Source organism: Brachycentrus maculatus, unplaced genomic scaffold, assembly GCF_059751285.1.
Source record: "Brachycentrus maculatus isolate JH-2025_06_01 unplaced genomic scaffold, ASM5975128v1 h1tg000667l, whole genome shotgun sequence".
Classification (NCBI taxonomy): domain Eukaryota; kingdom Metazoa; phylum Arthropoda; class Insecta; order Trichoptera; family Brachycentridae; genus Brachycentrus; species Brachycentrus maculatus.
In genome coordinates, this window is record NW_028281400.1 from 105,144 (window position 1) to 116,278 (window position 11,135).

Here is an 11,135-nt window from a genome sequence, read left to right on the forward strand (position 1 = left end):
GAGTTTACTCCTACTGTATTTAAGAGGGTATAGAAAATACACAAAGGCTATCTTCTCGTTTTTTCTAGACGTAGAATACTTTTTACTCATCTGGTCAAAAACATCTACCCACATTTTATTTTATTATAAAATGCTATAATTTCTGGCAGTAGTACTTTATTTTCTTCATTGATACGATACCACGAATGTCATCTTCATCGCCACTATCAGCGTATTTGCAAGCAACAAGAGTGGAGTAGTGATTTTGAGAATTAACACCAGGCTCTTCTAAAAGCTAAAATCTTGAATGAGGTCATCCAGTTCATCATCTGAAGCACCTCTAGTATTCATCTCCTCATTATCCAAATCTTCTAAAAACACTGCTTTTTCACCATCAGTTCTAAGACGTCGATTTGATCTATGAGACAAATGACTAACAAAAACGTAGATTACTTGTCATGGAAAATAACAAACTTATAAACATATGTAAAAAGAATAATAAAAACACGATTTTAAGTGATAATAAAAACATAATATACCTAATAAAAGAGTTAAATATTTATTTCAAGAATAATATTTAATAAAACTTACCAATAAATAACAAAGTTCAGCCGCCTTCGAATTTGAAAAAACTTTGACAACTACTACCGTGGGGTTCTAGAGTACCCCGGAACACCCGCCCACACGTCTGTACCTGCGCGACACTTCGATGGACAGTTCGTCGCAGTAACTAATAATTAGAGATTAGCTTGAATGGCGCAAGTGTGGATACGATATTTTTTTAAATACTGGGTTTTTAAAATCCTGTGGGGTACTCCAGTACCCATGGTAGCGTTTAAGAGTTAAACGGGTGCCCAATGAAATAAGATCTAGGTCTCCAATTAATGCCCTGCAAGTGCAGGCCTCTGACGCCCCCTCGGAATTATTAACTATCATTTTTTTAAATCAGAATATTATATTTTTTAGTCGAAAATTTTAAGATAAATTTATATGTCAAGTATTGTCTTCTCAATCCAATTCCATTTTCTACTAACATCTCAATCTCATCGACCTCCCCTAACAAACAAAATTAATTGAAAATCATTTGTAAATGTGTATGAAATATATTAAATAACTCACTAAACAAACCAACTTAATAATGAAACTAACCCCAATTACAGGAAAACAAACGATTTCAATTCAAATCGTATCGGGTTGTGGTCCCGTGGTTAGTGTCTCGGATTTTTTAATCAAAGTTTTTCGGTTCGAACCCACTTTACCACAATTTGATACCACTTTCTAATAATGAGCCGCTTAGGCTCACAGAAATAGTATGAAATTGAAGTTTTTTTTTGTAAATAATAAAAACTCAAACAATTATCTTTTTTTAAACTGTAAAAAGTGTAAAATAATAATATATAAATAAAAAATAACTCGCATTGGCTAGAAGCGTGAACAGCCATAAAAAAAGAAGAAATATAAGTAAATAGATATTCGTCTTTGATCTTTGGTTCTGGGGACTAAGCCAAACTCAATCGCTAGCTCCGGCGAATGCCTTTCTATCTCTTTCTAATTCATGCCTGTCTCTATCTCGCGCCCCCATTGCTGTTGTTATGAATGTCTTTTTTTTATTTATTGGCTATTCACGCGTATTCCACCGTTCAGCCAGGTTGTGCTATTATTTTTATTTTTATTTACATTATTTGTATGTGAGGCAAAAATATGTATGATAGATGTTCGAATGGTGAAAGAAGGAAAGAATGCAGGGCTGAGATAATCATTATTGATAAAATGGTGTACTGATGAAGTCAAGGAACTCGCCGAAGAAAAACCATCTGAAATACAGAAGCTCACCGTCACCAGAAGAATATGCTAAATATGTGACGGTGAGAAACCGAGTGAACTCGGACATAAATAATATCAACATATTTGTTGTTAGACAAATAGTTAAAAAAGCAAGAGAGTTCAATAAGACAGCTTACCTCTGCTTTGCAGGTCTTACTAAAGCATTCGATAGAGTCAGATTAAAGGAAGTCATTAAAATTGTCGATGAAAAAGAAATACCCTCTAATAATATCAGTTATGGCAAATAAAAACCTATCAGCGGAAGCTAAACTGGCAGTGCGCAACGGAGTCCTGGTTCCAACTCTAATGTATGGAAGTAAAACATGGAGTTGGCAAAAGAAGGATGAAAGTAGACTGAGTGCAGTCGAAATGCAATCTCTCAGAAGAATGTGCGACAAAACGATGCATGATAGATGTTCGAATAGTGAAATAAGGAAGGAATGCAAAGCGGAGATAACCATTATCAATAAAATTAAGAAAGGTGCGTTGAGATGGTTTGGACATGTGGAACGAATGAGTGAGGAAAGAACGGTAAAACAAATTTATGAGGCGAATGTAATGGGGAAAAGGAGCCGAGAAAGACCAAGAAAAACATGGCACGATCAGGTATGCCAAATAGTTGAAAGTGGTCAGGTTGGGAGTCGTAGTAATCGGCGGGTATGTATGAGGAGATGCATGAACGTGGAAGAGGCGAAGAATGTTTGCAAAGACAGAGTGGTGTGGCGTTCTATACTCTCTGCCTGAAGCGGCGTGATGGTTAGTTAGTTAGTTATAAAAGATCTAAACGAACGAGTGAAGAAAGGACTGTAAAAGAAATTTATGAGGCGAATCTTGTTGGGAACATGAGCAGAGGACGACCGGGCAAAACTTGGCATGATCAAGTATTTAAAATAATTGAAAGTGGTCAATTCAGGAATCCGAATAATCGGCGGGTATGTATGAGGTCCGCCTCCATAGTGTAGCGGTTAGCGCTCTAGGCTACCATGCTGGAGGTCCCGGGTTTGATTCCCAAGAGGGTCGCAATAAATATTATTGATTTTTCAGTCAAATATATATTTAATATGACCCTGGACTGGTACCTGAAGCGAAAGGCTGATCACCTTTCCTTCGTGTATTTAACGATCAAGATAACACTGCTTCTATATAATGCAGTGCCCTATGCACCTTTGGGGTGCGGATAAGGGTTGGGAGGAGGATGTGTGAGGGGATGCGTAAAGAAGAATGTGTACAAAGACAAGAGTAGCGTGGTGTGGTGTTCTATTCTCTCTGCCTATCCCTGCGGAAGCGGCGTGATGGTCAGTTAGTTACTTTAGATTGCATTTCTGTAAAAAATTAAGGTCAATGTTGTAAGATCACAGAGAGCGGGATAGGATGATACTTTTCAAGGATCTCGGTCATTAATGAACAAAATAAAAACATATTTAAGAGCATAATATGTTTATTTTCAGGGGGGAGAGTATACATATATTAGTCACGATGAATAACTCCCAAGAAAATTGTGCAATAACACACGTTTCATGGTTATATCATCTATCTGCCTATACATATCTGCAAACACTAAAACAGTAATTACTGGCTACACATCCAAATAAAACAATGCCGAATCGTCCTCTGTAGTTTATATATTCTGATCCAGCGCTAGGAAATGAAACTGTCCAAAGCGCCAACACAATGGGGGAAATGGAACCCTTCTGCCGCGACAAGTCATTTGCCAATAGTTGTACGAGTCTGAAAAGGTAACAAAGTTACAGAATTAGTTTATATGTTTGAAAAATAATTGCGAGCATTACGACCCACTGAGCGATCTCCGATTATGAGGATATCAGACACCGGTATACACTGAGATGGTCTTATAAGGTATACAGTGGCAGGCTTCCCGGAGGGGCTGATATGAAGAGTTCCAACCTCATCATAAAACTGCTCGTGGAGCACAGATGGGGGCTGAAAATTTGTCAGCATCAAGAGTCCAGTCCGGTATTGCGATTGCAAGCTTCGGCGGGCTGGTCTTCTTACATCATATATCGAATATTATTTATTAATTATCATCCATACCTATTTCTTTGTGAACAAAACATGGCCAAGCATTGCACCCACTAGTAAATTGACATTTGTAACTGTATAAGTAAAACTGGAAAACCATTTCAAAATCTATACGCCACGTGCTGTAGTTATTTTTGAATGACATCTTTTGTGTTTGTTGAATCTTATTTTATATGCATATATTGCAATAAACAACATTATATGACAATAAATGTACTTGTAATTATGTTTGGCTTCTTTCTTACGAGTCCATGCTCGGATGATATGGCGCGATTAGTGTAACTCTTTATGAAAGGTGGGCTTCAAATAACATTTAATCGTTCACCTCTTGAGCGCTGGACACGCAGGGTATTTTCTTTAAAGGATATTTAAACTCGGCTTCTGCCATCCCGACAATGTTCCGAAATTTCCCAGGTGGCTCTGCCGACAGCTCAGAGTCGGTTGTCCGTACTTTACCTAAAATATAACATAAAAACGATAATAAAAACAGACTCGCTGTCAACGGACTGTCAGAATGACATTTCACACAAAGAAGATTGCACAGTTTTTCAGGCATGAAAAACAACAACAAAAACAGTTGATTACCTGCAATGCTGTTGATGGGGTCATTCGGGAGGTTATAGAATACATATTTCTTCTAATTAGCGCTTATTTGAGCAGCAGTCGAGACAAATTTCTTGCGTAATTTGTTTGACAGCTGTTTAGCAAACGGCGGAATGAGAGGAAACGCCTTACCAATAATGAAGTACTCACATTTCCAATACATAATAGTTATTTTCAACACGAGATCACCCGGCGTGTCATTTATCGTTTACAATGAATTATATAAATTAGTTTGTGCAATGAATTCATGACGGTCGCCCGGCCAGACTCGAACGAAGCTTATATACAAATATCATATACTAATGATGGCGCTGTAGGTATTCGATTTCGCGTCACATCGCCAGGTTGGCAGTGAAATCTTTCGTCTTTCCAAAATTCGTACTTGAACGTTACAAAACCAGAGAAAATGTAACAAAATCTACTATTTTCCTCGTCGTGAGTGACCAGCATGAAATTCATACTTTCTAGGTAGGTACCTAGTTACAAATCGTCTCCAAGTGACAGTTTAGAGATTCTGGCTAAATCTGTGGCAATTGGTCTTTGATCTGTGGTTTTAAAAGTCAAATTTCGTCTGCGGTTGCGGTTGTAGTGGTTGTAGTTTTGCAGTTCTGACAGGTTCTGGATTCATTTGATTCATCGGATTGTATTATTTGACGATCGAAGATACGTATATATAATATTTCTTGTTTTTATTTCGATGTAAATCTGAAGTCGACATCGACATCTGAAAAATCTGATAGTTATTATGGAATGCAATAATGATTCTACGATAATGGATGAAACAAATACTGCCGAGATGGAAGACTTATCCGTCAAATCTATATTATCGAACGACTCTTCGATGTCCAGTATCAGATACTTGGACGCGTTAAATCTTAACAAGAGTTGCGATATTAAATTAAAAGAGTTGGAGAAAAAATTGACAGAGCGACTGGCTGCTTGTAGAAATAAAATTCAAAAAGTTCAATCTATGATTTCGTACTCCGAACGCAATCCGCCCCGAGCACGAAGCAGACCAAACTTTAGCTATTATCAATGTGGAGTGCCATTTTTTAAAGATCAGAATTATTTTCCATCGCCACCGAATGCGGATACAAAAATAATGAAAAATCAAAACATCACAAATTCTTTTCAAAGTACCGCAAAAAATTCTTGGAAGCCTTCTGAAAAGAAAGAAATGCTTTCGGAGATCACGAAACAAGCTAGAAATAAAAAAAGAAGCGAGATTTCCTTAGAAATAAAGAAAATCAATACTGAAATTTTAAATGCGAACGAAGTGAACAAAGGAAGTGACAACTTTCCACATACACTCGATCGTTGCGAAAGACTCGCGGATTGTACCGAGATATTGCGAAATATTGATAACAAATCGTTACGGGAGTTAGTTTTACCTTTGGATCAAAATGAAGAATTCGATTGGGAACTGCTGCAACTGAACCCTGCCATCGCGCACAGCGCCCGAGAGTGTCGCACCATGTGGCGCGTTTTCCTTCATCCCGAAATCAACAAGGGGCCGTGGGGACGGCGCGAGGAGCGGCATCTGGCGTTGCTGGCGCGGAAGCTGCGCGCGCAGAACTGGGAGCAGGTGGCGGCGCAGCTGGCGGCGGCGATGGCGAGCGCGGAGGGCGCGGGCTGCACGCGCCGCTCCGCCTACCAGTGCTTCCTGTTCTACCGCCTGCGCTTGATGCGCGCCGCGCGCCTGGTCTCGCCCTGGAAGCCGGAGGAAGACGCCTACCTGCGCCAGGTGGTGGAGCACTGCCGCATCGGCGACTTCGTCCCTTGGACCAAGGTGGCCTACTACGTGGAGAACCGGACCAAGGAGCAGATCTACAACCGCTGGGTGTACCGCCTGTCTGCCCGAACTCGCGGCCGCTTCACCGCGGAAGAAGACAACGTGCTGATGGCTGTCGTGCGAGAGTGCGGACGGGACTTTAGACGAATTGCGGAATTACTACCCGGTCGAACCCCCCTGCAAGTCCGACACCGCTTCTTGTCTCTGGAGAGTTACAAGAACAAAACCCATTTACAGTGGACGTTTGCCGAAGATAGACTCCTTTTAAACCTTATTTCCCAAGCTAGATATAGTGCGGATAATATTGAATTTTCTGCCATCGCTAAACACTTCACTGATAAATCGGCAAATTTAGTGAGATTACGCTTTCGAACACTAGAGAACTGGTTATTAAAGCACCCCGGTAGAGGACTTTCCAGGGCACCACGTAGAAAAATGGTTATAAACAAAGTCTGGGATAATTCTCTAAGCGTATCGGAAGCCTTAGAAAAATTAAGAAACAATCCGAATAGCCAAAAAAATCAAATAAACGTACAGAATAATAAAAACACAAATACTACACCACGTTACCTTTATACACAATTCGTTGATTATTTTAAAAATAATACTGCAAATATGTTAGATTCATCAAGCGTGAAGTTGAGTCCGGTAGAAGTTGACATATCGGAATTAAAAACTATTCTACTCGTTTTGGGTGCAAAACTTGACAAAAACTTGATTAATACGTCATTTCATCATGATTCACCTTTGAAAACAATAGCTCACAATCTGCTTAATAATGATGGTGAAATCAATGTTCCTTCCAAATTTAAAACTGTTAAAACTTATTCGAGAAAACAAAAAAGTGATGTTACACTGGCATCAGTTCCTCAGCAAGGTACTGGGAGAAGCGTCTGGAAAGATAGTAACAATTTTTTGTCCGATGAAAACTTTTATGTGCTTCCGCCAAATCTTAATTCTGTCTTAGCTTTTAAAACTATAATGTTACAAAAACATAGCTTAGGTGACAATTTCCAGACAGAATATGCAAATTACCAGACTATCACTAAATATGAAACAAATTTCTCTATGTGGAGAAAAAGATTTGAAATTCTATTCGCTTGGTCTGCCAATCTCTCGAATATTCCTACACTTATTAAAACAAATATCTTTGATGAAAATACAAACAACAAAATTTCATGCAGTGAAAATTTTGTAGAAAATGGTAGCATTAAAAAGCTGAATGACTTATTAAAAGTTGATAAACCATCAACGCTTTTCAAAGGAGGGCCCAAAAAGAAAAAACACATTAAAAAAAAATCCAAACAAAGCGATAGTTCAGAATTTATCAAAAATAAAATAACTACCACAAATAAAAAAAAATATATCACACTAAAAAAAGAAAAATTTCCAATGGCTCATAATGAAACTATTTCCCCAATTGTGAATGATGATCATCAAATACGTAGAAGTAAGCGCATCAGAACATAATTTCAGATTTGCATTTCAAGTAACATTATTATATTTAAAAATCTAGAAATCCAAAAAAACCTTAACTCTAATAATAATTTCTTAAATAATATGTTGTTTCAAAATTCTTCACCTTTGCTTTCCATTTTTCCTTTTTTTCAAACTCCGCCCCTTGACTAACCCCCTCCCCCTAACTTTCCCTTTTACTTATTTATAGAACTATTTTATATTTTAGTTATTATTCAGACCTAATGATGGATGTTTAGCTTCCGAAACTAGTAGTTTTTAATAAAACTCGAGTGGTATAAAAACAAGTGTTTCCTCAATCATTATAAGAAATATGTATGTTTTTTTAAGAAGATATAACAAAAATGAGAATAAAACATATTTATTAGATAAGAGTTAGGATATACAAAAAATAATAATAAAAAAATATACAAAACATAATAAATTTTAGTGAGACGTGTGATTTTGTTTGTCATAACTCTAATTGCATCAATGTTGATAACGATTGATGTTGTTGCTATATGCTAACAGTTTTCCAAATGCTCTTCTGTGATTCTTGTTTTCATTTGAGATTTAATATGTTCCATTCAACTAAAAAGCTTTTCACACGTGTAAGTGTTTCCAAATAGGGAAATCATTTCATTAATTGATTCGGCAGTCACTTTGTGGTAAAATCTATCCATTTTTAACTAATGTTTTAGGAATGCATCGAAACACGTGTCACAGTAGATTTTAAGAAATAGTGGTATTTACTTTGTAAAACATTAATTAAAAAAGGGAAATCATTGATAGAGCGTGTTTGTAAAATGCAGGATATTTCTGCTTATTAAACTTTACCAAACCAACCTGATTGAATTTCTACTTTAACTGTGCATCACAAACATTTCACAATGTTCCATTTGTAAAATATCCGGCAATAAATTCACGTCTACGGAGAATGGCGTTGCAAATGCAGCAAAAGGTATTTTTGCTGCATTTGTAACGCCATTTAATTTTTAGAGAATGCTATCCTTGTATTGGAAGTCACGACAGAAACACTTTCAATAGTGCTATTCCTCTTCCTGGAGCCAAATTGAGAATTGGGGAGGGTTTTCGGAACCCTCCACCAATATATGGAGATACCGATCTAGAATTGGGTTTTAGGATTGGGATGGTTGATTGGATTTTCCAGGAGGGTGATATTACTGGATCCAAAGAATAGATAGGATATATGAAAGGGAAAGATCACTGTTAGGTCTGATGAAACTATACAGTATACCGTCAATACCTGGGAATGAATCACTCAGGCGGCTGAGGAGAGACTTCAGTCCAACCAGTGTTTCTCTCTAAAATTGTGTGAGTAAGAGGTCTCATTCTAATTATTCGGAGTCAATGGGGCTAGTCTGTTGGAACACTTACACCCGATCAGATGTCTCAGGTCACATAATCGGCAGATCATACTCCAAACCTCCAAAAGAGATACAGTGGAACCTCTCATAACGAGTTTAATTCGTTCCAGGATCTTACTCGTTACGCGAAACATTTTTTCCATACAAATCAATGTACAATACGATAATGCATTCTAGGCCGAAAGAAAATTCTTTTTTTTTTTATTGATTTTTTTTAACGTTTATTCAAATAAAATTACTTATAAATTGTTAAGGAGTGAAAAAACTTAGAAAATAATTTAGACTTGAAAAAAAACGTAAAAAAAATATAAATTTATGACCTTTTTACTAGAAAACTGTTTTAAGACATTTGTTTTTGCCGACATGTGTCACGGTATTATCATTGAATAAATTTGTAGCACGAATAGCCACCGCCTTATTAGGGGGATGCTTCTTAATGTACGATGCAACAGTTTCCCATGGTTTCAGCATTTCTCTTATTGCGCTAGAAGATTGTTGCTCTGCTACTTCCTCCTCCATTAACAAACTCTTCTCCATAATTTCTTGCTGTGAAACACTATGCAACTCTATAAGCCCTTTGGTGGTCAGCTCTTGGCTGTACTCTTTCACAAGCTCTTCGATATCGTTGTTATCCACCTCGATTCCCATGATATTGCAGAAGTGTGGGTCCTCTTGGTAAACCTCCTTCCCAAGCCGCGAAAGTCCCGGTTCAGAAATGAATGTGGTGAAAAAGGGACTTGCCCTTCCTCTGTTACTTGTTATGCGAAACATCGCTTGTTAAGGGAGCAACTTTTTCACTTTTTTTTGTTCCTCATTATCAGAGGTGCTCGTTATGAGAGGTTCCACTGTATATCTTAAGATATAGAGTAACAGAACTTTTTCCATCGCTGTCTCTTCTTGCTTCTCAAAAGATGCTTTGTTTTACCCTCGATTCGAAGAGATAATGTACGACTTACAGGATCTTGTAACATTCCAACACACTCTCTCTTGTTAGAGTTGGCATTTTCTTTACCCTGTTTTGAGAAGTCCCTCCCATTGGCGTCTGTGATGATATACCTCGGTCGACGTAAGCCCCCAGGAGAACGGTTCAGATTACAATATTTATGATTGAACATAAAATTGATAATGATAGGATATTGATCACTGCCGAGAGTCTTTCAAGGTTTTCCAGTGAAATGTTGGTACAATTCCAGCGCTGGAGATTGTTAAATCTACAGCACTGGGTCGCTGGTTTGGAATTTAAAGACGTGTTGGGGAACAATCATTAAGCATGCACATATCCAGTTCATCCAAGATATCAGACTGGTGGACATTAAAATCCCTAAGGATTAGGAAAGGAGGGACCAATTATTCAAGTTGCAAAACTTTTTGTTACTCTGAGCACTCCCTAGGCACTCTACTGAAGTGTGAAATTGGAAAATTGTTCATATTTGATACAAAAATATTTTACTGTATGGCTCGACTTACACACGAGTTTTGCGTTAATTTCCTTTGCCATTGATTTTTAACCGTTTTTTTTTTTAAATCAATTTCCAAACTTATGGGTTTCTTATTAAGGAGTTCAATACTAAAAGTTATAGAATATGGAATAAAATATATTTTATTTATTTAAAAAAAAAGTATACAATCTAATGCTATTAAATATAAGATAAATTATACATCATAATTACTTTAATAATAAGCGACTGTCATACAGAATAAATCCATCAGGCTTCTTACAAACTATTTTATGTAAATCATAGGCATCTGTACGGTTAAAAAAGTGATTTTCCTCATTATACAAATAGCATGTGCGTATTCTTAGACATGGTTGAACAACCTTCTTAGAAGCAAGAACGCATTACAATTATGAATATAGTAAGCTTATTATAGTACAAGAATCCCCATAAAAAGATTGACATTGGTAAAGTTCCAAGAAACCACAAATAATCATATAAATTAATAACACATTAGGCGATCGATCTCTTACAAGTGCAGAAATACCGACCTTTGTTCTACATACACTAGAATTGCATGTTATATTGTAGTCTCTCAACATGGCTCAGCACGTACTA

The 11,135-nt window shown here is 37.2% G+C and overlaps 1 protein-coding gene across 1 annotated transcript; it reads left to right on the forward strand.

Annotated features, from left to right (window-relative positions):
* The first annotated feature begins 4,906 nt into the window (after positions 1 to 4,906).
* On the forward strand, positions 4,907 to 7,797 carry LOC148300707 (uncharacterized). Its single transcript, XM_088274413.1, has one exon. The coding sequence runs from the start codon at positions 5,192 to 5,194 to the stop codon at positions 7,706 to 7,708; it is 2,517 nt and encodes an 838-aa protein (XP_088130539.1). The 5' UTR covers positions 4,907 to 5,191; the 3' UTR covers positions 7,709 to 7,797.
* The last annotated feature ends 3,338 nt before the right edge of the window (positions 7,798 to 11,135 follow it).